We start from the raw sequence: 26,673 nt of genomic DNA on the forward strand, positions 1-26,673 counted from the left end.
ATGGACCACAGAGAAATCGAGATGAAGAAAAAAAAAGTCAGATGTAGAATCCAATGCAGTGCACTGCAATCACATTAAATACATTTTTCACCCCCTACAGAAAACCATTTGTTCATTGAAGAAAAGCCTGTATAATTCTCTGCCTCAGAAAATGTGCACCAACACTCATAGTTTGTCTGTCTGTTTGTCCCTCCAACATTACTCTAACATGTGAGAATACCATTGACCCTAATAATCAGTTCAATACAACAAATTCTGTCCACTGCCAGCATACAGGCAACCTTGATTAGATGAGAGCCTTGTGTCATTGTCAGTCTCTCTCCTTTGTTATTTGGATGGGAGGAACAGACACATTATAGAGGGGCATAAACTAATACAGACAGGAAGTACACGCTTCAAGAGTTTCCCGCTGACAATGTCAGGGACAAACAAATGAGCAAAGTCCTCCAATAATGCTTTATGGGAACCTAGTCCAGACAACATGCACACTACTGTATAGTGGGTTGGGTTTGCAGGCAACATGTTTAATTAATTCTGACACTTCGAGTATGGGTGAAAAATATATACATATGTGATTCTGGAGCAAAAGACCAGTCTTAAGCTGGGGTATATTTGAAGCAATAGCCCAAAATACATTGTATAGGTCAAAAAATATAGGTTTTTCTTTTATGCAAAAAAATCATTAGGATATTATGTAAAGTTAATTTACCGTGACGATATCTTCCTGCTGTAAATACATCAAAACTATATTGTTGATTAGTAATTGCATTACTAAGGACTTCTTTTGGACAACTCAACTTTAAAGGTGATTTTCCTCAATGATTAGATTTATTTTTTTTTTGGCATCCTCAGATTTCAGATTTTCAAATGGTTGTATCTCGGCCAAATAATGTCCTCCTAACAAACATACATCAATGGAAAGATTATTTACTCAACTTTCAGATGATGTATACATCTCAATTTCGAAAAGTTGACCCTTATTGACTGGTTTTGTGGTCAGAAATGATATTTTTGGGAGCGCACACACACACACACACACACACACACACACACACACACACACACACACCTCTCTTCCTTGTCCATGCTCTTCTTATCTCCAGGACTGTTCTTTTTGGGCGGTATGGGTGGACACACCTTCCCACAGATCTCCTGGAGGCACCTCTTGCTGTGCCGGCTCCGGGCGGCAGCTTTGGCCAGGATCCTTTCGATGGCTGTTAACCCATCTCCGTGCGGATGATGGGCCGGATCCGCCTCGGCCAGCCAGCTCAGAGACAGAGAGTTCTGCTTGCCAGACAGTTTCTGGTGCAGCTTGACCAGGAGAGACAGCATGCTCTCACCGATCTCCAGGATCTCGGTCACCAGCTGCGGAGGCGAGCCGGGCGGCAGCGAGCGAGAGGACGAGGACTTGGGCCGCACCGCCTGACTGGCCTCGTGGTTACTGCGGTTTATGATCTCCTGGAACTTCCTTCTGCGCTCCGCCACTAGACTGAACACCTGAGCTTCACGCAGGTTCTGAGGAGAGACCACAGACACACGGTCACAGACAGCTCACGCGCTGAGGAGAAATGTGCTTGGTCAGTCGCTCACAGCAAGGAATACACATGCTATTATTAGTCCGGCTGTTGAATCATTTTAATGCATGGTCTTAGCAAGGGCCAGATAAATATTAAAAATCAGAATGGGCAGTAGAAGTAATAAGGTGAAGGTTACTGACGGACATTGCTCATAAAAACCTTTCCATTTTAAATGTAATTTCTGACCCACAATTGAAGAACATATTCTGAAATCAACTCCTTTGCACATATTGAGTACTGACTCTTATGGGAGGTGTCAGTGTGTTTAATTAGTATGCTGGTCTCACTGAAGCGGGTGGATATTTAACGATGAGCAGTGAACCGCTGACCGCTGGGCTCAAGACTCATTAGATCACTATACATCACGCATGCAGTTAAAGAAAACTACCTCTCATAACTCATCTCTGGCAAACACATTTCTGACATTTCTGAACACATCAAACAAACCAAGCAGGAGAAAACTGGAACAGTTTACAATGCACAGAAACACACACAATCTCAGAAAAACTAGAAGTACATTATGACCAGTGCTCCATTTCCTGTACATTTATTTGCAATTGGGTCAATGACATCCGATTAAATTTAGTGATTCTGGATCTGTGTGCAATTTCTTTAGATAACCAAATACTTGAATAAATCTCTTTAAATGACAAACACATTATTAATTGTTAAAAAAAATCTACACAAGACAAGTGAAAATGAAAAATCTGCTTTGCCACAAAGGGATTAAAACATATTTTAAAGTATATTAAAATAGAAATGTTATTTTTTTTATTGTTTTTTTTTCTGTATTTTTGATCAAATAAATGCAGCCTGGATGAGCATAAAATAATTATTTAGTAAGGAAAAAAATAAAAAATAAAGATATTACTGATCCAAGTCTTTTGAACTGAGTGTCCCTAGTTACTCGTCAAAACTTAATTCTTTTATTAAAAAGTAGTGAAGCGGTCATATTCTTATTTTAATATTTTAAGCAACAACTGTAATATCCATTATTAAAATGTCATTATTTGTAATTGAAGATAACTTAAATGTTTAAAATCATCCATCAGATACTCACGGTGATGTATTAAAATTGTTACTTGTTTACAACATCTGACATTTAATTAAAAGTTTTTTTTTTTTGTTTTTTTTTTGTTGCAAACATTACATTTGTAAAATATTGGCATATAATTTAAGCAATTTATTTTCTTCCCTTTTTCAGAATCTCAGACAAGCTTATTTGTCACAGACCCACTTGTGTCAGAATAATTATTGGAAATATTAATGACAAGAAACGAGCTGGTCTATGAATAACAAAACGAGTGCAAACCAATCCAAACTGAACTCTAGAGATCATTTCACACCACATTCCCAAATCCTTCTACCTCTCTCCAATTTCCCGTCAGCCTTCGGGAACTCTGTGAAACGAGAGTGATGTGATGAGCTCTGTGACAGTCAGACGACGCTCACACCTGAGAGAGAGTGCGGCTCACCTGTCCGAAGCTGCTGCTCTCAGAGCTGGTGCTGGCTGGAGTTTCTCGTTCTCTCTCCCTCTCTCTCTTCCTCTCCACCTCAGGTGCCGTCTCTGGCACTCGGACCCGCACGAAGTTGATGACGTGATGGAGGTTAGACAGCAGACTGGTGCCCGGGAACCAGCTGTCATGGCAGTGCTCCTCAATACAGGGCTCCTACCACAGAGCAGGAAAAAACATCTCCGCGAGACGGACAAAACACCAGTCTGGCATCCTTAACTAATGCTTGGGCTTTCAGCTGCCACTAATAATCAAGTCAGAAGGTGTTCTGTTCTGGACTAACACTGATTCAACTAGTTAAGTGCTGATAGAGTAAGTACAGTGTGCTGGCTCAGTTGAGTGTGTTAGGACACAACTTTGTTTCCAGGGAAATCGAAACCCAATGCAAACAGATTGGAACTTAAAGCTTTTTAAAAAAATTATTCCAGGTATGCTGTATTTGTTTTAGCCCACTGTTTGTAAAAGAGGTCGACCGATTAATCGGCACCGATAATCGTCAGCTGGAATTGGCAAAAATCCATGTCAATGTGCATTATTTGGATTTAATGGTCATTAGGTTTTCTAAAAAAAAAAAGCAAATAAAGTCTAAGAAAATACAAACAATATCCATACGAAACTATTTTAATGCTAAGGCCTTTGTGTAGATGTTTCAATGATCCATTTATAATATTAAAGAATTAATATTATAAATAAAGGTAATTTATTAAGGTGATATTTATCATTACTTTCTTTTTATTTGCAAAGTATGGTTCAAAGGGGTTTTTAAATAGTATAGCACTATTGCAGTTTTCATCGTAAAAACTATTGGTTGATTAATCGGTAACGGCCAGTGTGGTCCAAACTAGCTATCATTATTCCTAAAATCCACAATCAGTCGTCCTCTAGTTTGAAATTATAAATCAGCTTTGCTATAAAATAATAACATAATGAGCTGCAGTCTGTACGTCAAAATTATTTGTTTTGATTTGATTGCCAATCAAGTGCATGGTAAGATGCAAGCAGCTAAATATGTAATCATAAAATAAATGTTTATTAAATTGTCTAGAGATGTTAAAACACTGGCAAGAACATCCAGTAATGCTTTACTCAAATGTTGCGTTTTAAATTTTAAATATAATATTTGTGTGATTGTGTAATTTGTAGATTAATGCCGGTAGCCAAAAGTTATTTGTAATTATTGCCACCATATGTAGACCACATAAATTATTTGAAAGTGAGGCCTGTAAGCACCACAGCAAGCCGCGTGTTATTTTAAGGATGTGATCATTGCGTGTTCAGGAACCTGAGGTCGCTGTGCCCTTTGAGTTCCAGCACTGTCCAATTTACAGATGAAGTACTGGCAATAATGAAGTACGTGCTAAACGACTCTGAGACTAGACCAGTCTCTTTTAGGAAAAGAAAGCTTACCTCTTCCACTTTGTCATCCTGGACCTGATTATCAAGACCAAGTTCTATCAGGTAGAGCACCATACACAACACATGTTCAGACATGTTCTGATGATCCATCCAGATCTAAACAACATAAGCATGTTAACGGGGTGAAGAGACAATGGGAAAACCATGTATTTGCTGCTTCTAGATGGCCAGACATCTGCATTTAAAATGAACCCCCCCCCCCCCCACACACACACAGGTTTTATTCCAGGATAAGCTTCACCTTGTAAAGCAGTGTAAAGATGACTATATGCAGGGTTTTGCAGTGCAGAAGGCGCACCAGTCCTTTATAGCAGGGGTGCAGAGGGGTCCTCTCCTTATAGGGCGGCCAGGGGTTCCCCGTTTGAACGCCTGACTGTTTCAAACTACAAACGGCAAAAGTACTTATTAGACAATCATTAAACAATGCAAATTACTTTAGCATAGTTTCCATACTAATATGTAAAAAAAAAAAAAAAAAATAGAAATAGAAAACAAATAATTTGGGGTATTTAAGCGTAATCCTGAAACGCAACATTAAGATATCACACCAAAATAACCATTCTAGCATCATTTTTATTATTTTTTTTTAAATAAATTATAAACCTTGTCCATAGCTTGTCTTCTGAAGTCATACAACAGCTTGTGTGAGGAAAAGACCCAGATTTAAGGTCTTACTCGCTGAACTTTTCAGTAGATGTCAAATATTTGGGGACATCAACAGTAACATCAATATTTTACACTGACGCCAACCTTTATTAAAAACTACTGTGGAGATAAAATCAAGTGAATTTGCTTTTGTCAACTTACAACTAAAAGTCTGCATTCACTTTCCATTATATGGAAAAGGTTGACCAGCACATTCCCAATATGTTTGGGCTTTTGATCCATCTTGTGTTTAAGGATGAAGTATGACACACTTTGTAAATGAAAGATTCCAGTAAATCATGTATTGTTAAAGTACAGACGTGTATAAACCACGTTACAATGCACAGCTGATGTTATGGAGGACATGAATGCAGCTGACACAATTCAAACTGCAAACAAAACGTGAGCTGCCCTGTTTTAAAGACATCACTGACTCCATTAGCATCGAAAGGAACAAGGGATACTAAATATTTAGTCCTCTTGACAGGTAATCCATCATCCAGCAGCCGGACACAAGCACAACCGAAACATATTCACAAACTGACAAACCACTTACAGTACATGACATCTTTCTTTCTAACACTTGCGCATTTCTTGTTGATTTTGCAGACATTGCAAAACTATAATTTAACCAGGCTGCTGAATACGCTTTTAAAGTACAGATGACACAGAAAAATAACTTCTATTTCAGCAGTCATTACTAATGCCATGCATGCTAAAGATGAATGTTAATGCCAGGGCTTTACATTACCACATGAATCTCATAAAGCCTACAGTAACAGAGCTCCACATTAATGCTTGTGTGGATAAACTGATTTTTTGAAGGGGCAAGTGAAAGAATTCGACTAATCAGATTAAAATTTACATTTCGGCAAGAATGATTCTGATTATTTTATTAGGTTTAAACGGTAACTGATAATGGATAATCAACAGTGAAAAGGTCGCTCCAGTTGAGGGGTTTTGTGGAGAACAACTGCACAAAGATGAAACATACTGCGGTAAAAATGTAACCTAGTTTTCATATTTGTAGTAAATAGCCTAGTTAAGCAACACAATGTGACCAAGAGACAGAAGTTTTCCCTGAAAACCACAATGGCGAATTTGAAATTGATTTTATGCAAGAGTTCAAACAAGTAGTTCAAATTGAACGAAAAAAGTTCAAAACAAAGATCACAGTAAAATTGTCGCGCAACTGGTCAGTGGCCCGCTCATAAAGCCATTTGTTTCATCCTTGAATGAATCAGTCTGAATCGTTTGAATGAATGACTCAATGACTCACTCATTAAGAATTGCTGCCACCTACTGGTGGTTCACTCTCATATAAGACACGCTTATCTTTTTTCCAACATTCTATATTTGTGCATTTAAAAGAAATAAATGAATAAATATAAACACATACACACAGCAGGTAAAATAAGTTTTGAACATATCACCATTTTTCTCTGTAAATATATTTCTAAAGGTGCTGTTGACATAAAATTTTCACCAGATCTCGGTAACAATCCAAGTAATCCATACATACAACGAAAACAATACAAATAAGTTTAGAAATTAAGTTCTGTGCAATAAAGTGGAATGACATGGGGGAAAGTATTATGAGTTTCAGTTTTACGTTGATTTAAAAAAATAAAAACTTGTATGGCTAAATATGTAAAATATATCAAATAAAATAACTAAATATGAAATAAAAGTGAAATAAGTCAAATAAATAAGAAGAGGACTATTCAGTAGAATAAAAACTCATGTTTTGGAGTCATCTTTTACTGCCATACATATGGAACATCCTGAGGTGGCTGAGATACACAGGAAGTGATGTAGTGTGTGTAAAGGCTGGGGTTGGAGAGGGAATCTGTATTTGAGGTGTGATGCATTGATTCTCCGTGACATGACTCTAATTGGGAAAACCCATTTCAGGAGCAAGTCCCTCCACGAACACCTCAGAACAAGAGAAGTAGTGACCCTGAAGATAATTCCCTCCATCCCAGAGCGACCCTCAAACTCAAGGTCTTCTCCTCGGTTTGGGTCCAGGATGATCAATGAGCACATCTCAGAGACTGAATGCTCCACAGCAGTGGTTTACCAGCATTACTAGATTAAACTATTCCTAGTCTCATTTCCTCCTTAGCGACTGCCAACTATAGTCCATTTATGTCTTGTCTAGTCACAGGAAAATCTCTGCCCCAATAGAATACACATTTGTATAAACTGTGCCGGATTTGCGTGCATTTATAAGCTATACATTAAGAAATCAGTGACACAGACCTATGGTGCATAGCGTTTAAATAATAAAGTGAATGTTAAAATGAGGAGGTCTTCAGAGACTCACAATGCTCCGTATCGATCCATGGCCGACTGCACGTCTCTGCGGTACACTGTGCGTAGAATCACCATTATAGGGTCAAACTCTTTCTCCCAGACCTCCGCTGGAACACACACACACACACACACACGGAATAAACACAGTGTTAGTTAGTTTTGAAACAGCCTCAGTCTGCCACCATGTGGAGAGAGCACAGCAATAAGCTCAGACCACAATACAGTCATAGTTCTAGATAAAAACATGTTTGGGAAAATGACTTCTGGTTTAAACACTGTATAACTCTTGATTACATTGATTGAATGAATGGATCAGACATGAAATATCCTGATATGTAGTTGGTGTGTTACCTAAACTCGTGTCATTAGTTACAGTGACTGGACAGATGAAAAACATGTCAATAAACACTATTTATTTGTCTAATCAGCATAAAAGAACAATTTCTGATTGATCATGTGACATTGAAGACTGGATCATCAATAAAAAAAAAAAAATAAAAAAAAAATGCAGGAATGAATAATATTTTTAAAATAGACTTTTTAAAAAATATATAATATTATAACAAAACGTTAATTTAAATTTGAATAATATTTGAAAATATTAAAATATTTTATAATGACTTTTTCTTCAAATGCAACCTTGGTGAGCTTAATAGACTTCTTCAGAATTTTTGTATTTTTTAAATCTTAATAAATATCAATTAGAGCTGAATTTTAAAAGTACAGAAATCTGTTTGGTCACGTTCTGTAACAGGCAACAGAAACAAAGAGCCAACTTATTGCTAGAGAGCAGATGCTTCTGTCCTAATGCAGAGAAATGTGTCCAACAGCGCAATCATAGAGTCACAGCGCCATCTGCAGGTAATGAGAGCTACACACAACATCTCAAGGGATAAGGTGCGTCACCTTTAGGGGTGTACATGCCCTGCTGCATGGATCCTCCAGGCTCAAACACCGGGGCTTTAAAATCAGCGACAGCAGCCAGCATCTCCTCAAAACTACAGCTGCCCGGCACCACACCGCTCTTAGGGTTGGGGTTTTCCGGGATCTACAGCCGCAGTCAAGGACAAGCATCAAACCCCAGCTAATGTCTTCGAAATATTAGAAGAGGTTCAACTCCATTCAATTCTCTTTTCACGATACCAATACAAAAAACGGCAGGTTTCTGCATTATATTTAGCAGTAGGTTGTAAGTGGTGACAATGGCAGGAATGTACAGTAAAAATAATGCAGTTAGTCACAAAATACACTTAATCAAACAGATGATGAACCCTTTTAACCACAACTATTACACAACGAAACTGGACAATGAAACCAGTCATAAGGGTACATTTTTTGAAATCGAGATTTATAATTAATATGAAAGCTGCACAGATTTTTTTTTTTTTTTTTTTTTATAATTTTGCCCCCATACTTGCCCCATGCTTTTTTGGCTATTGCTACAAACATACCCATGCAACCTGACTAGTTTTGTGCTCCAGGGTCACACATGATTTTGTGCTTAATTTTGATAAAGTGCCTCTTTTTGGAAGGGGGGTGGGGGTCTAGGGGTATGTGAATCTCATGATACAAAACCAAGTACAATCTGATGACAAGATGTACCAGTGCTTGCAAAAACACAATCAAAGCAGAGCTTCTGTGAGTACGTGTTTTCATGATGAAAGGATACAAGATCCAGCAGGGAACTGTGGGTACGGTCATTCATACACAGCTGCGACACCATCTCGGCTCTCAAAATCTCATCATCAGACATTCCTGCGATGACACACGGAGAGAGAAAGACAGGAGTTAATATCAAAACACACAAGACAAGCTCGTGCCATCACGCTGTATGACGAGAGAGTCCGCTCGCAGGAGTGAGTCCCATTATATTTAACAGCTCTTATATAGAACCAGATATAAGTGAATGTAATGGCATTCAGTCATATTCCTGAAGCCTAAGATTCAGGAGCAGTGTATTAGAGATGCTGTGAGAAGCTGTGCACCTAAGTGTACTCGGAGACTGCTGAGGATGACCAGGAAGGTGAGCGCTCCCTCCAGCATGGGTCTCTCCTGCTCCGAGTCCAGCACTGCGTTCTGATGCTGAGACGCCATCGTCAGCAAGTCCACCACCTTGAACCTGACGGAGAAAAACATCGCTTTCAGCAGCCATCACTGAGTGTGAGCACACAAACCAAGACAGAGACGGAGACGCACCTCTCAAACACAGAGGAGATGAAGTAATCTGGATCCAGTCTGGACGCACACACCTGAAGAACACAAACAGACCCAAATAAGCCATGCTACTCTCATTAATGCCAGAGGAATTGTGGAACATTGTTCAATGTATAGTACATTTAAAGAAAGCAAGATGTTAGTAAATGAATCGAGTGTAATTCTAAAAGGGGCATAAGAATAGAATTAGAATAGAAAGTGCTAGAGTTAGATAAAGATGAAAGAGATGCGTTTCAGCAGATTCTTGAAGATAATTATACATCTATAAAGACTGCATTAAAGATCCCAAACTGTACACTTTTCTAGAGTTTTATTTTAGGTTTTGATGTCCTGAAGAATATATATTTGCGGTATAATTACCGGAAACCATCTCATTATATTTTCACAGCTTCTTTCTCAGGAGGTCTACTAAGAACAGGCTGATTTTAGCCGATCTAATTAATATTCATGAGCCTCTCTTCTGATTGGCCTGTTGTTTTGTTGAGTGGCACATGCCCAGGCCATTCACAGGTAACTAAGGTCAGCTGAGGCAGAAAAGCAAAGGGGAATCTGCTTAAAAAAGGACTTAAAATATCATCTTGATGTGATGTTGGGTGCCAGAATCGATGTAATACAGCCTCAAATTAGAAATGTGATGCACATCTGCTGCCATGGCTAAACGTGATAAAACGAGCGGACTGGACAGAAATGATCATCAAAAAAACGGTCTACTGAAGAAAATGTGCTGCCGTCTCCGGTGTGCCTCAGAAACAACTTTTACCTCAAGGGAAAATTAACAAAGAAAGATTATAGGAAAAAGAAGGAATATTCCTCACATTATCAAGCCATGGAAATGGAAACATGAGAAACAATCATGTTGTCTATAAAAATATTAATATTTATTGTAAATATTTATGTTTTGATGCTGTAAGTGAAACTGACCTTTGCATTTGGTTTTATATAAAAAAAAAAAAGCAAAATCAAAGGCGGCAAAACGGCTTTGACTTATGAACAAAGTGGTACAAATAATAAATTAGGGCTGCCAATTGATTACATCAAAATAATTGAATGATGTGCCAAATAATCAACATAAAATCAATAATTCTGGCCCCTGGATGAACCCCTATTTCAGCACAGAAGTGTGAGGTGAGCGAGCGAGCGCGAGGGTGTCAGCGTGTTACCTGCAGGAGGTAGATGTCCGGGTCAATCATGGAGTTACAGAAGTGAGACTGGACATAAGTCATGGCCTGACCTTTAATCTGCAGCCCGTTTCTCACCCACATGTTACTGTGGATCTCAGACAGGCTAGCCTGCACACACACACACACGCACACACACACACACACAGAGAGAGATCAACACATGGCCTGCTTATCACACGCTGTGGCATTAGCTCCATAACACGGTCAATGCCAGACGTGAAACACGAGACATCAGAGAAGATTTATGACAAACGGCTGCAATCTTACACAACACAATGTCCTCTGCTTCAGCCGCATTAATACACCGACCGGCAAAATGAAGCCTTGCACACGAATTTGATCCAAATCAGAAGCGCACTATTACATCATAAACCAAAATGTTTTAAACCGTTTTATTTTTTAAACTGGAACAAATGAAAAATGACAATTTCCTGTTTTGTTTTATTTAGCAACTTTTAAAAACAAACTGAATAGTGTTCAATATTTAATTATTTTTAAATGTAGAAACTGTCCTATTTTATTCAACTGCAGTCATATCGGCTCCTTTTATGAGATATTTGTAGTCTGGACAGCAGAAGAATCATTCTTCTCTTATTAATCTCTTATTCACCTTCATTGTGTATTACCTGTATCTGAAGAGGGTGGACCATGATCTTCATAAGCATCTCCTGATCAGGAAGCAAACTGTCTAAATCCAGACCTTGACACTTCACTCCCTACAAAACAACGAAAAACACAATAGTTTCAAGAAAAAAAAGGCTTCAAACAGACCCAATTGAAAGATCACTAGATCCCGGGTTGATCACCTTGCTGAGGAACATGGCGTAGTATCTGTGGAGCGGTAAGTGAAAGGTCAGCTGGTTGAGGGCAGGCTGTGACAGAGACACGGAGGGGGTTACTCGCCGGTTCCACATCGATCAAGACAATCTAACAGCGTAAACATCAAGACCGTACCTCATCTACAAACCCAATGGCATCAAACCACATCTGGAGGGTTTCCAGACAGTACCGCACCACTGTCTTCGTGTACTCTTGGGTTTCCTGATAAAACACAAGAGGTTTAGTTCACACACAAGTCTCTTTAAGAGCTCTACTAACAAGGTGCTGTTCACACAACACCATTATTAATTTCACTGCACTGCTACAGCATTGTTTTATTACTGTAAACCTGCACTAGACAGAACAGTAGTGGTATATTTTTATTTAACGGGGTGTCTATTTACACTAAGTACAAATAGGCCGCCTTGTTGGCAGAGGCTATTCCCATCAGCATGTGATTCGGCTAGTCAACATTACAAAAGACAGTCGACAGATCCCGTGGAGCAGAGGGTAAAACGTGTGTCGCAGTCACTTTGACACGACTGACCCGAGTCTTTTTCCTCCCTTTTCAAATCACATCAGAGAAGTTGAAAATGAAGTATCAGGTATGGTCAGGTGTTGTGGAGGGCTTTATTGTCCCAGTAAGGTGGCATCTAGGGAGGCTCATTTCGGTTATTTTTCCTAACCGACAACCGATGCTCCTTAATTGATTGTTAACCGTTAGCTGGTGTGGAAACTGAATTAAATTAGAAAGGATAAGTGTCTGCAACCAGTTAAAAATACCAACATTTGTTTCCCAGGAATTAATTTTACATGCGCAAATTAGCAAACAAGCAGCAAACAACAGAACATGAGGATTCACAAGTTCATCATATCACATCATAAAGATAGATCGAGATAGAGATATATATATATATATATAGCGGTTGTAGATGGTAATGTTCATTTCTCTCGGTTCATGTTAAATTAATTTAGCTAAATAAGTCGCAGGACCAGCCAAACTATGAAAAAAAATTGACTTATAGTCCGTAAAATACGGTAGTAAAATGTCTGCCGTTAAATGTTATCACCGTACCGCCGTGATGTTATCCAAAACATTTGTTTACGTGGATATTGGAGAGCGAGTGAAGTATATAAATAATAATTTGGCATTCAAATACATCGCAAATACGGAAACATTTGATTTTGTGTCGAATGAGAGACCCAACGCTGGTTTCATTTTAGTTTTAGCCTAAATTAATTAGTTTTGCCTTGTCATTTATATTGCTATAGCTTCTTATATTTTTAATTCTTACTCTTTTCTAAATACTGTTAATAGAAAGGATTGTTGTGGAGTGAGGGGAACTAAAATATCCTAGCTGCCTGTGTTTATTATAATGTTTGTAAACATTTGTTGCATCGGCTTTAGGCCCATATCTGATTTAAATAATAAAACCCGACTTATGCTTTTTTCCTGTCTCTCTAAAAACACACACACATATATGCGCGCATAGCGTAGGCCTATTTTAATTGTATTAATCGATCAAAATTATTAACGGTCGGTTAACTGGTTGAAATGAACATCCCTAGTGGCATCCATTTAATAATTTGAATAAGTTATTATTGCATATGGTTTTATAGTGTACTACAATACTGTGGTGCAGATAATTGACACTATATGCAATAATTAGTATGAATAGCATACAATCCTGTTGTTTTAACAGTGTAAATAGAACCTGTAGCTATTTACACTTATTGTAAATAGCATCCATCGCTAAGAAAATATGCTGCCTTTATTTAATGCCTTGCCATGTCAGCATCTTATATGCTTTTTTTCATGGTAAAAACTAATTAATAGATAAATAAAAAGTAATAAGTTATATTAGACAAGATTGTTCTGCACCAGACAGAGGTGTTTGATCACTGAACAGATGTTTGCAGCACTTTGCGCACGACTCCATTCTACTGCTTGGATTTTTTTTTTTAAGGAGTCATCGGATGCCCATTTCCAACAAGTCCTTATGATTCTTTAGGGTCTTAATGAAGAGTCTATAACATGCTTTGGTTAAAATTTCTCAGTAGTAGTGTAAATCAACACCCTTTTTACCTTGCCAAAAACACACAATGTTACGGATGGTACGGACACTGCCAACACACATTTATGTTTAAACAACATGTAAAAGCGGATTTTGCATCCGATGACCCCTTTAAAGCAAAGATGTGTTCTGTGACTGGCCCCTAAAAGCAACCGAGATACATACACCTATTGTACGACGAAAATAACTCTAGAAGACACAATTGTGCAATAACACATGATTAAACGCTAAAACAGACCTCTGTGTGTAGCATCTAAACAAGAGCATTTTAAAAATCTAAAGATGCTGGAGTGTGATGCGTGTAGAGACGAACGGAGCCTCACTTTGACTTTGCAGTGTGTCAGGAGACCCCACATGGGCTGAGCACAGGCCTCCAGCTCGGCTGCAAACGCTGCATAATACGTCTGAGACTCGAACTCCACGTGCTCATTCAGCTCTCTCTTGTTCAGATTCATCCCTAACACAGCAGAAGGCACAGAGAGGAAATCCCTAACATCAGAGTGAATCACTGACTCACTGAGATCAAGTGTCCGCTGTAACAGAAGCACTTTAATTCTAATCAATAAACCTTAATGACCTTTCTTAAATCAACAGTCCTGAATGCATTTCACTATGTAGTTAGCATTCAAGACATATTCGAAGTACAGTCACAATATCAATCTCAAGCAATCACTAATTCATGTGCATTTTGCTATTTATAGGACTGAAGGAAAAAGCACTACAGAATTTCAAAACCAAAACTCTCTGACCGCAGGATTTTCTCTCGGTCACTGACCTTGGAAGAAGGAGACGAAACTCATCCAGAGCATCAACAGAGATTGATCCTCCAGGAAGCGCTTGGCCACACTTTGGTGTGAGAGGATATTAATAAAATCACTAACTAAAGGCCAGTAGGTGTTATTCTTCAGTAGAGCTTCACCACAGTTCACCACCACGTGACGATTGTTCTCCTCATCTGGGACAGATCGAAGGCATTAAGACACTTTGTAGCCAGCAATCCAATAACTTGGCAAATGGCACATGGTATAAAAAGCCATTTTGAACACGGCATCCACTGTGTTTGTTGTGTTACCTTGCAGTTCGCTCTTGATGAGGCAGCTCTCCATCATGTAGAGGAGCACGGTGACCATGATGTCCAGTAGCTGGCACTCCTCTGTGACGTGTCGGGCCAGCTCCTCGTTGCTGAAGAGCTGCACGCTGATGTGAACGATGCGGTTGGACATGGTGTCCGACTCGTGGCTCTTCATGAGGGTCTTCATGATGAAGGCATAGTGCTGTACAAATGTTTTAGTGAACGTGATCTGCGGCACAGGAGCAGGAAGTCCACGTTACAGATTTTGGTTAAAAAAGAAAATCTGAAAATAATACTTTGAGTTCATGGGCCGGTTGCACGAGCTGAACGTTATGTACAATATTAACAATCCCACAGTTGCAGAAAGCATAACTCAAATTTTACTAGCGATTTAAAATTTTTGTAAATTTTCAGGGATGCACGATATTGGATTTTTGCCGATATCCAATATGCCGAAGGAACATCTTAACATCGTGATGGACGATGGCATATTCTATTGGCCCAACCCTAATTCAGGCCAGACATGTGCCTGTATTTGGTAATGCTAAATATCACGGTGATTAATATGCACGATATTGTTATTGTGGGCGCTTCTAAATACAGTGAATAATTATAGATCACAAATTACTCTGAATTTTGAATGCATTTTAAGATTAATTTTCCCATCAACTGGTCAAAATGCACAACACCGATGCATGATGCTTGAAAGACACGTGCTCTCTGATGTAAACAAGCACGCATGATGCTCTGTATGCAAGCACATTCACGCTCTGACAGCAGATGGCGCTAAACTGCAGAAACTGCAGCTACTTTCTAAAACACATTTACACTCCTGATCAAAATCTTAAGACCAGGGGATGCTTGCAAATTTTACACATTTCGCACTAGTGGATCATAACCGGGTTGTAAGTGCTGCTTCAAAATGCCAAAAGAAGAAACAGGAGCAAGAGATAAAAAATAGAGAGTAGGCAATTTATTGAAAACTGCATTTAAGGTCAAACAGGCTGTTCATCAGCTGATCAAAAGTTTAAGACCATAGCCATAAAAAGGTCAAATCTGCACAAAAATATGGCTTTCATGTCATTGTTTTTCAAGCAGTCATACTGTCAAGATCTCCTGATGGCAAAGGCAAAAAGGCTTTCTCTTTTTGAACGTGGCAGGATTGTTGAGCTGCACAAGCAAGGTCTCACACAACGCGCCATCGCTGCCGAGGTTGGACGCAGTAAGACAGTCATTTTACATTTCTTAAAAAATCCTGAGAGTTATGGGACAAAAAAGTCAAGTGGTAGACCCAAAAAGATTTCACCTGCACTGAACCGCAGGATCCGACGGGTTGTCCGTGAAGACACAGGTCGATCCTCGACCCAAATTAAGGCCCTTACTGATGCTGACTGCAGCCCAATAACCATAAGACGTCATCTGCTAGAGAAGGGCTTCAAGAACAAAAAACGTCTTCAAAGGCCACGTCTCCTCCCACGACACAAACTTGCCCGTTTGGAATTTGCAAGGGAGCACCAAACATGGGACATTGAAAGGTGGAAGAAAGTTTTATTCTCTGACGAGAAAAAATTTAACCTGGATGGTCCTGATGGTTTCCAACGTTACTGGCATGACAAGGAGATCCCACCTGAGATGTTTTCTACGCGGCACAGTGGAGTAGGCTCCATCATGATCTGGGGTGCTTTTTCCTTCAATTGGAAAATGGAGCTTCAGGTTGTGCAGAGGCGTAAAACGGCGACTAGCTATGTGGATCTGTTGCAGCGGGCATCCCTCTTGACCGAGGGGCCCCGTCTGTGTGGTAATGACTGGGTCTTTCAACAGGACAACGCTGCAATTCACAACGCCCGCCTGACAAAGGACTTCTTCCAGGAGAATAACGTTGCTCTTTTGGACCATCCTGCGTGTTCCCCTGATCTAAATCCCATTGAGAACATTTGGGGATGGATGGCAAGGGAAGTTTACAAAAACGGACGTCAGTTCCAGACCGTGGATGCCCTTCGTGAAGCCATCTTCACCACATGGACCAACGTTCCCACCAGCCTCCTGGAAACAGTCACATCAAGCATGCCGAAACGAGTGTTTGAAGTGATCAACAAGAACGGTGGGGCTACTCACTACTGAGTCCTTTTTTGACACTTTTAGTTTTGTTGTGAGTTTATTTTTGGGCAATGGTCTTAAACTTTTGATCAGCTGATGAACAGACTGTTTGACTTTAAATGCAGTTTTCAATAAATTGCCTACTCTCTATTTTTTGTCTTTTGATCCTGTTTTTTCTTTTGGCATTTTGAAGCAGCACTTACAACCCGGTTATGATCCACTAGTGCGAAATGTGTAAAACTTGCGATGCATCCCATGGTCTTAAGATTTTGTTCAGGAGTGTATATAATTTTAAATTTAGATTTGTGTATTCAATATGGTGTTCATCACCGAGCCAAATATTGAAAAGGCTATTTTTTTTTTTTTTTCCTTTTTTTTTCCTTTTTAATCTGGACGACAACATGTCCTAGATATTGTTTGAAAGTGTTTTGCTTCTTTATTGTTCGTTCACACATTACATTAGGGCTTCATTAGTTAATTTATTAGTTAAACTGCCAATTAATATCTTCTGAACATTCATTAATCTTAAGTATTCCAATATTTAATAACACGTTAAAATCGAAAGTTGCCGCTGTTATTTAATGAGCTAACATGAAACAAAGATTAATAACTTCTGTAGCAAATGTACTGTAGCTATTGCTCATTGTGAATGTTAATGGTTTACGAATGAGATCTTATTGTAAAGTGATACTGATTGGTCTTTATAGTTCTTATGCACTTTAATCCGTGTAAAACTTTTTAACTTTATATGTTTTGCTTTATTGTATTTGTTCAGTAATTTTGTTATAAGAAAAAGAAAAAAAAGTTATTTAATCTGTTATACTGTATTGACCACTTTTTTTAAACTAAACTTCAATAGTAAGATAATACCGTATACCGTGATAAAAGCATTACCAAAAGGAAATTTTGATACCGGCATATCCCTAATTCAGGCCAATCTCTGCTTCAAGAATGAGCCACACTGATCACTAGCACACCCTTAGCACATACGAGTTAACCCAATCCTCTTATTGGCAAGACATAACGGCATAATCTGTAATATCTGGCCGATACTTACATTTAAAACCATTATCAGCCAATTCAGTTATCAATCCGTAATATGCAGGATCCAAAATTAATAGGGATGCAAGATATGTAAGAGTTTAACAGCATTAAATACCTTGTAATCCTGATCTGGCAACATGTTGAGCAAAAAAGTGACCATCTTCTGTGGAAATTCATACTTAATAGTCCAAAACAACAACTCTTCTAAAAAACATTTATGTTTCAGGGTGTCCATTATGGATGGATCTAACAAAACAGGAAGAGGGCAAGGAGATGGAAGTGTTTTGTTACTACAGTACATTAATTGAGGAATAACTGTTCATGAGATGTCTAGGGATCTACCTTTGGTACTGCTACTGAGCTTCACTCTTTTCCTCTGACCCACACCCTGCAGTCCATCCTGATCCTCCTGTCAAACAAAGACATCAACCACTTTTAATCTGACCCGCTCTTCTCAACAATGAGAACAGCTAAAACAACCCTTTAACAAACTGGTTCAGTGTCCAAAAAAAGAAGGCTGCGTTCTCAACAATGACAAAGGGAAGACACACCCTGCTGTGCTTGTTTTGGCTGCTAGCTGGGTCACATTTGATCTATCCCACAAGTCTGTGTGCCTACCTCTTTACTAGAGTCCTCTAGACTGGCAGCAGCAGTAGCTCCTGAAATAATAAGAAACATGCAGAAAGATAGGATTAATATCCCTACTGCCCCATCAGGAATGAAGCACAGAGGAGGCAGCAGGTGTTACCCAGTAGACCGAGCGCTCCTGCCCCAGCTGGGGTGTCTGTTGCCCCAGCTCCTGCTCCTTTCTCCTCCACTGACACCAAACCTGAACTCTTCAATGCTGACAGATACTTCTCATAGTTCCTCTTCGCATAAACATTCTCCTCTTGACCTGTGGGTGTGGGATAATATAAAAGTGTGAACACGAAACTGAAAAGGAGTTTGGCTCTTTCTAAACGGGGTCATATAAAGTGTTAAAAACAACACAAAACATCTTTCTCAGATCAAAAAAAAAAAAAAATGTGATCATGTTAAAAACCAAAATACATCAATGCATAGAAGTCAGTAACAGCAGTCCAGAAACATTAAGTGATGGGGAGGTACTGTAGGATGTAGGATACGTGTGCTAAAATAAGGTTCAAAAGGGGGATTTTTCCAGCAATGCTATTTATGCTATTATCCTAAACATTTGTGACCCTGGACCACTTTTTTTTTTTATCAATCAACTAAAAGCTGAATAAATAAGTTTCCATTGATGTATGGTTTATTAGGATCGGACAATTTTTGGTCGAGAAACAACTATTTAAAAATCTAGAATCTGAGTGTGCAAAAACATGTAAACATTAAGAAAATCGCCTTTAAAATTGTCCAAATGAAGTTCTTAGCAATGCATATTACTAATCAGAAATTCAGTTTTGAAATATTTATGGTAGGAAACTTAAAATGTCTTCATGGAACATGATCTTTACTTCATATATTAATGATTTTTGGCATAAAAGAAAAATTTATAATTATAAAATTATAAACCCATATACACTATATTTTTGGCTATTGCAACAAATACAATGACTGTTTTTGTGCTCCAGGATCACATTTGATTAGCAGAAAGATGCCAAACATTGTGATGTTTAAGGCTCCCAAACAATCCTAAGTTTAACAAGATCCATGATCATTGCACATTTCAATGCAGTAAATACCACTATTTGTTTCACATTAGAAGACGACGGCCAATCATAAAGGTCACTGGAATATATACGTTTTTTTACTTGACTTTTTCAGCTACACTACAGACAATCCCAACACACTTCAGACATACTCACCCATGCTCAGTTCTTTAAAGGTCTGCTGATTGGTTAGGATCTTGGTGAGAACGGTGCGCATGGCCCCGCCCATCTTGGTGAGCTCTTCTAAGAAGGATATGTGCAGGTCTAACTGCTGAAGAACCTTCTGCAGATCTCTGTCAGCGGGCGACTCTGTCAGCACATGATAAGATGATTGTGTGTGTGTGAGACAAAATAAAGCAGCATATGTCGCCCCAGTGGGCACGATTAGCAGGCTCAGCCAGTACACACCACACACATGGGGTTAATACTACTCAAAACCACAGAGAAAGCATTTGACGTTATTTCACATTGCTGGGGTGTTTCATATCCTAAACAGATGAAGTGAAAATTGGATTATTGTGGCTTTTAGTTCATGTCTATGAGCTTGGAAGCACTCTAATGGATACATTACCATTGTAGCCTTATGCAGACAAACATTTTAAAATACAGAATTTCTCCAAAAGGAAAATGGACCAAACTTATTGATGGCCCCATCATGGAAGGACAAGCCTTTAACACACCCCGCCCCAACTGTTCCAATAGGAAATACATCAACATATGATGCTTTTATGCTCGAGAAACCATTTCATGTGCTCTCTGAAATAGTTACATCAGTACATGAACATTAAAAATTAATGAAGACTGAATGTTTTGATTCCCATTAACTACGGACAAAAATATGGGTAGACAATATGGAGAGACATTGAAAATAAATACAGAGGACAACAGGTACAGAAAAGAGTTTGATCAACAACATTCTGACATTAAAAAACCTCCAGATTTACTGACCCTCAAGCATCACTCGCTCACAGATGCCTTCAGAATGAGTCCAGCTGACAATAACATCATTATAATAATCCACAGAAACATCTAATAATCACGTGAAGCCAAAAGCTGTAACAAATCCATCAAGACGCTTTTAACGTCATACCATTGCATCCAGCTGAAATAAGAACTTTTACACTGGATAAAGCATTGTTTATTATGGACTTATAAATTGGTCTGAAGTGATGATAAATTTAAACTGTCTTGATATATTTTTACAAACATGCAGCTCTTTACTTCTCAAGGCATTAACTGATGAACTGGAGTGGTGTGGATTATTGTGATGTTTTTATCAGATGTTTGGACTCTCACTCTGACGGCACCCATCCACTGCAGAGGCTCGAGTAGTTAGCTAGTGACACAATTTCTCCAAATCTATTACCATAATGAAACAAACTCCTCTGCATCTTGAATGGCCTGAGGGTGAAATTTAGCAACAAATCCTATTTTTTAGGTGAAATATTTCTTTGAGGTGTGATATGGCGTCCTCACCTGGCTCCGTGTAGCCGTCTCTCAGGTACTGAATGATAGTGATGATAAACCGCGGCAGCACCATCTCAGACATGAGCAGCAGATCCCGAGGGACCGATGGCACATTCTCTCCCGTTTTTAACCGATGCCTACTGCAAAACCTGTCACACAAGAGAACTTCAATTAGAAATTCATGAATTTGCCGTTTAGTGTACAAAACTTATATTTTCATTGTAATAAATACAAATTCATATACTGGAAAAACCCCAGTCTTGCCTGCATTAAAGAATGTTTTGATCCTATCTACCTGATGTCTGAGGTCCCAGTCTGTTTTCAGACGGGTCAATGCACTACAGAATATAAACTTCTTCAGGTTTTTCACAAACATAGACGAGGTGTAGAAATAAAAGATCTGTGTTATATTAGCACTTAAAAAAATATCATTATACAACAGTGTATTTTCATCTATGAGAGTTTATTTTTTTTTATTTTTTTTAAATTGGGAATGCACCACTTATCCCATGAAGCAATGCAACAGCCATAATATAAAGTACCAGGGTTTCCCATACATTTATTTATTTGTGGTGGGCTGACACAATATCAAAACTGACTGGCACAAATAGATTTTCTAAAAAGCTTTGACTTTGTTGAAAAAACTTGAGCACTGCATGCATGAAATTCAAAAACCGGGACAGGTGTTTGTATATCACTGTATTTCAGAAGGAAACTGACTGTCTATAGAACATCTTCGATGTCATTTCCATTTCATCTTGCATATAACGCCTGATAAAGCAGTGTTTGTGAGCAGAGCTCTGCTTCGTGTACAGCAGTTACGGGAGAAACCACTATCTCTCCTGCTCTAAAAGTGCCTCCTGCTGGCAGAAAATGATTTCACACATAAAATATATAATATATATGGGGGCGTGCTGCTACAAATAGAGTGTAAGGCAGTGGAAAACACTGAAAAATACATAAAATGGCATTCACTATTCTATTCAAGTGAGTTCTAAATTATAAACATAAAAACAATTGTCTGTATTGCAAAATGTTTATACATATTCGGTTGTTAAGTGATGACGTAAGAAGCGCCGTTTCCGGGTCCAAGCCTCAACTCGCTTCACTTGAGAATACTACCTCAGCAGCCGTTTATGAGCACTGTTTATTCATATTAATCATTTAAGCTAAACGCTTTCAAACTTACGGTATACACTACAGTCTCCCTGCTCACAGCGTCCCAAACAAATAATTTTTATATATTTTTTTTATATTTAAATTTTCATTGTCTGGCTATCTGGGACTTCAGTATGGAGTTAAAGGTTAAGATTATAACTTTTTCGCTAGTATTCTATCAAATTGTGAGTTTATATTAGCACCTTTTGTTGTTTTCTCGTGGTAACTGATAGAGCGTTTGGACACGGAAGCACTGCTACGTGACGTCAGACTTAACAAGCAATAGAAGTATGCAAGTAGACTGGGAGTGTGGAGAGTAAGTTTCAATTACACCAATCACAATGCTTCATGGGAGTCAGTGGCTGCTGCAGAGTTCATTTTTTGCTGTTTTATCTTTTCCATGGTAACAGTGACTGCTCTGATTGGTCAATCTCTGTTTAGAATTATGGGTAGAGTTGTCCCCCTCACAAAAGTACTGGCTGTTAAAGTCACAATGAAATGCAAGCAGTGAACCGATCTGGATGCCTCTCTCTCATGAACGTTCATACGACAGTTAGCGGAAGCTAGAGATTAAAGTTTATAAAGTTGTAAATATGTATATTTTTCCTCACACAAATGCACTGCGTCCCTTCATAAGGCCTTTATTAAAGGTAGAGGTTGTAGGACCTGCCACTAGAGGGCACACTTCCAAAACAATAACAATCGCGTGGTTTGATGACGCTAAGAAGAGGCGTGGAATGATGGGATTTGTTGTCTTCTTCCCAACCGCTGACGGCCATCAATCAGACGGAAAGTTAAATCATGGATTTAACGCGAGTTCAACTATTTGCGCGAGTAGATTACATACAAAGTCAATGCAAAGCAGACGCGATGCCCTGCGTTTACCGTGTATGCCCCATAATACTTATCTTATTGATCGTTATAATAGCATATGTTTTCTGTAAAGATACAAATCAAAACAACTCACCGATCGAGTAAAACACAAGCGAGATCGGCATCTCTTTCTAGGTAAAATTTGTCGCGAAGCTACTTCCGCATTTTTCCACAACACTGTTGTCATGTGGTTTCTACGTCAGTAAAGGGGGTAACTAACATCACACTGATTGGCACATGCACTGCCCCGTGTCACTGTTTAGAATGGGAATTTTCTCATGATTTACAAGTAGTTGAATACATTAGAGATATTGTTAGTAATCAGCTGGACAAAATATATAACACTAGCCTAGTTGTTTTGGGATATTTTACTGCAAATGTCTTACAAATTGTACCTTTAACCTCCCAGAGCCATGTGGATTTCTTTTGTAATGGACAGGTGCAATTTTTTACCACCTCTATTATAAAAGCATGGATTGGCCTGGACATTATTTAATACAACTCCGGTTGTATTCATCTGAAAGAAGATTGTCATATACACCTAGGATGGCTTGAGGGCGAGTAAATCATGGGGTCATTTTAATTTTCGGGTGAACTTTCTTTTTAAATCCCATTAGTTCAAGCAGTTTCTGATGGTAGAACTAAATTTCCAAAACATTGCTTGTAGTGGTTCTCCCATCCAATAATTTCAGTGCATGGCTTATTTAAGCTCTGGAAGCCCACAGTGCTGTTTTAGCATTTAAAGCACCGGTCATGTCACATAGTACTGATAACCTAAAGATTAATCTGGAAGGAGGAAACATGGCTAAGACGACCATGGGTTTTTAAATAAGAATAGAGATGACTTGGTCTAGTGGACAGTCACTTTGAATCAGAAAGAACATGCAAGTAGTGCGATGTCGCTCTCAATAGCAAAAGCATTAGTTTAGGGTTTTTTTTGTTTGTTTTTTGTCACACTACACTCCTTCCAAGAATAAAACTGCCAAATGTGCCAATATCCCTCATTCCAGTACAGCAGAACATTTAGTGATAATTAAACCCTTTACTGATAAAATACAACAAATCTTCTGAGCTCCATCTGACAGCGGTCATATCCGGCCCCCAGTAGTGAACCTCCACACATTTGTCCGTCTGTCTCACAGCACAAGTGTTAAAGTGAAGGCCCTGTGCAGTGTGTAGAGTGAGAGGAGGAAGGGAAGACACCAGTCACTGACCCTGTGGGTGGGTTAAAAATAACCCAGACTGTGTCACTCTCTCTGTAAGGCAGTGATCAGGTGCCACAGCCCACCCTACACTATTAGGTCAGGAAGATCGGAAACACCCGCCATATATATCTCTTTGGTGCCCAGAAACACCAATGGTCCAAACCAAAGCTCACTGGGTTTGACGGTGCTTTGCATAAAAATACGGCTGATTCAGAAAAGTAAACACTGAGAATCCTAGTCGAGTCTGAGAATCAAACCAGCTAATAATCCTGGTGTCTATGCCGGCAAAAATAATGCTGAACTACAACACCTCTATAATAAGATGCAGACCAGCGTTTTCATTCTTTCTGTCTTGGTAAGTTTGTGACAATATCCAAAAATGGTGTCAATTCAGGACAGATATTTGAGTTGACGTCTCAAGCAGCACAAGAGGTTGGACGCAGTGTATTGACGCCCTAGAGAAGTCACTCAGGTCACTAGCCTGATGCACAGAAATACAGAAACACTGACATCCACGAATACCGTCCTTAATCGGTGAGCTGCTCACTGAGTTTTGAGACTTGTGTAAAATACACGAGTCGGGATGATCCTAAACATGGTTTCCCGTAAACACGGTCTAGGTAGAGCGCTCATTAAGTGATGCCGAAGATTTCTGCTTCTCTGTGAAACTCTTGTGATGCTGCTGAACCAGACCGAAACTATAATGTGATATCAACAAGCCACTGTTATGAGGACCACAGATTGTGCTGATAATGAGGACTAAATAGACCGCATACATGGTTGAGATTATTACACACCCATATAGTGCATATTAAGAAATCGCCTAATATATCATACAACTAAAATGTTGTATGGGTAGTCAACATGCAAGGTGTTGTGATTAATACTGCTGTAGATCTTATGATAAGTGTTGTTTTAGAATAAAAACAAGATTATATCTTTAATATTGTGAATTAAATATGACTTTTTTTTTCCATTTATATTTTGATCTTATGTTAAGATTACAGTTTTAGTACTTTTCTTTGTCAGATACAGAATGCAGCTATAAAAAAATGACAAGAATGCTACAGATTTGGAACACACTGCTGGAGACTTAGATTACAAATTTAAGAGACTTTGATTTCTATGATATGAATACACCTGTATCAAGCTATTAAGATGCTGTCTATGTAGTCAGCACATCAGGCTGGAGACTGGGACCCATAAATGCAGCTGGTCATTTGTGACTCTGGAGCACAAAACCAGTGTCAAGTAGCAGCAGCAACAGCCAATAATACACTGTAGGGGTCAAAATTGTTGATTTATCTTATGCCAAAATCATTAGGATATTAAATAAAGATCATGTTCCATTAAGATATTGTGAATTCCATATCGTAAATATATTCAAACTTATTTTTGATTAGTAATATGCATTGCTAAGAACTTCATTTGGACAGATGTAAAGGCGATTCTCTCAGTATTAAGATTTGTTTGCAGACTCAGATTCCAGATTTTCAAATACTTGTATCTGAACCAAATATTGTCCTCATACTAAACCTACATCAATTAAAATGTATTTATTCAGCTTTGATATGATTTCTAAATCTCAATTCCAAAAATGGACCCTTGTGACTGGTTTTGGGCTCCAGGTTTTGTGATATGGTTGTGTTGTGATGCTCAATAATAATAATAATAGTAATGTGGAGGGTTTGACATTGTGATCTCCAGAACGACGCTGATTTTAACCGCCTAACGTTGATCTGCGGCCGGCTCGGGATGCGCCTAAACGCGGTCCAGAATGCCAGCTCTCTGTGGAGGGTCTGAGACTCAGCCCGTGTCCGTCTGTGAGTGTACTGACCCGCTCTCTCTCATCACGTTCCCGTCCCCGCAGTCACAGGCCCCGCCGGCCTGACTCCGGAACATGTTAAAATCGTGGCCCGTGTGGTCGCCGTTATTGAAGCACTCCGCGCATAACGACATGCACGGAGAGATGCCGCAGGTCCGGCAGCGGTACGCCACGAAGTTGGCGGTCCACACCAGCCCACAGAGGGTGGCGTTATCGTAGGATCGGACGGTCCGGCAGAACTCGTCGAAGCCGTCGCCTCCAGCCAGCAGCCATTTACACCACTCTAGCGCCTCCGGCTCCGAGCCCCGCTCCGGGTGCAGCACGCTATCCAGCAGCTCCCGCAGCTGCCGCAGCCCCGAGCTGTTGTCAGTCCTCTTCAGGTCAGCCTTCAGATGGGCGGCAGTGGATCTCTTGTCCCGGCGCAGCAGCAAGGCCGCCATCATGCGCTACGGGTTTGTTGTGCTCACTTTATTTTGGTTGTCTTGTTGCTGTGATCGCGGCGCTTCTC

The 26,673-nt window shown here is 39.2% G+C and overlaps 1 protein-coding gene across 5 annotated transcripts in view; it reads right to left on the reverse strand.

Annotated features, from left to right (window-relative positions):
- Positions 1-26,673, reverse strand: part of LOC127964621 (E3 ubiquitin-protein ligase ubr3) — a 52,759-nt gene extending 26,086 nt beyond the window's left edge. For 3 of the 5 annotated variants that reach the window (XR_008155089.1, XM_052564877.1, XM_052564875.1), the window contains exons 1-24: positions 26,178-26,669; positions 21,114-21,253; positions 19,794-19,946; positions 18,719-18,865; positions 18,589-18,629; positions 18,313-18,379; positions 18,086-18,216; positions 14,830-15,058; positions 14,533-14,712; positions 14,081-14,214; positions 11,818-11,904; positions 11,670-11,735; positions 11,490-11,579; positions 10,843-10,971; positions 9,665-9,717; positions 9,454-9,587; positions 9,138-9,223; positions 8,375-8,516; positions 7,479-7,575; positions 4,749-4,890; positions 4,499-4,603; positions 3,053-3,247; positions 2,945-2,977; positions 1,070-1,515 (exon numbers count right to left, since the gene is read on the reverse strand). Coding sequence is in view for 4 of the 5 variants with exons in the window: in XM_052564877.1 (XP_052420837.1) it covers positions 1,070-1,515; positions 2,945-2,977; positions 3,053-3,247; positions 4,499-4,603; positions 4,749-4,890; positions 7,479-7,575; positions 8,375-8,516; positions 9,138-9,223; positions 9,454-9,587; positions 9,665-9,717; positions 10,843-10,971; positions 11,490-11,579; positions 11,670-11,735; positions 11,818-11,904; positions 14,081-14,214; positions 14,533-14,712; positions 14,830-15,058; positions 18,086-18,216; positions 18,313-18,379; positions 18,589-18,629; positions 18,719-18,865; positions 19,794-19,946; positions 21,114-21,253; positions 26,178-26,608 (3,458 nt within the window). In the remaining variant the exon portion in view is untranslated. Of the gene's footprint in view, positions 1-1,069; positions 1,516-2,944; positions 2,978-3,052; positions 3,248-4,498; positions 4,604-4,748; positions 4,891-7,478; positions 7,576-8,374; positions 8,517-9,137; positions 9,224-9,453; positions 9,588-9,664; positions 9,718-10,842; positions 10,972-11,489; positions 11,580-11,669; positions 11,736-11,817; positions 11,905-14,080; positions 14,215-14,532; positions 14,713-14,829; positions 15,059-18,085; positions 18,217-18,312; positions 18,380-18,588; positions 18,630-18,718; positions 18,866-19,793; positions 19,947-21,113; positions 21,254-26,177 lie in introns of all 5 variants that reach the window. The other 2 variants (XM_052564878.1, XM_052564876.1) reach the window with 2 other exon arrangements.

This window comes from Carassius gibelio, chromosome B9 (genome assembly GCF_023724105.1).
Source record: "Carassius gibelio isolate Cgi1373 ecotype wild population from Czech Republic chromosome B9, carGib1.2-hapl.c, whole genome shotgun sequence".
Taxonomy (NCBI): domain Eukaryota; kingdom Metazoa; phylum Chordata; class Actinopteri; order Cypriniformes; family Cyprinidae; genus Carassius; species Carassius gibelio.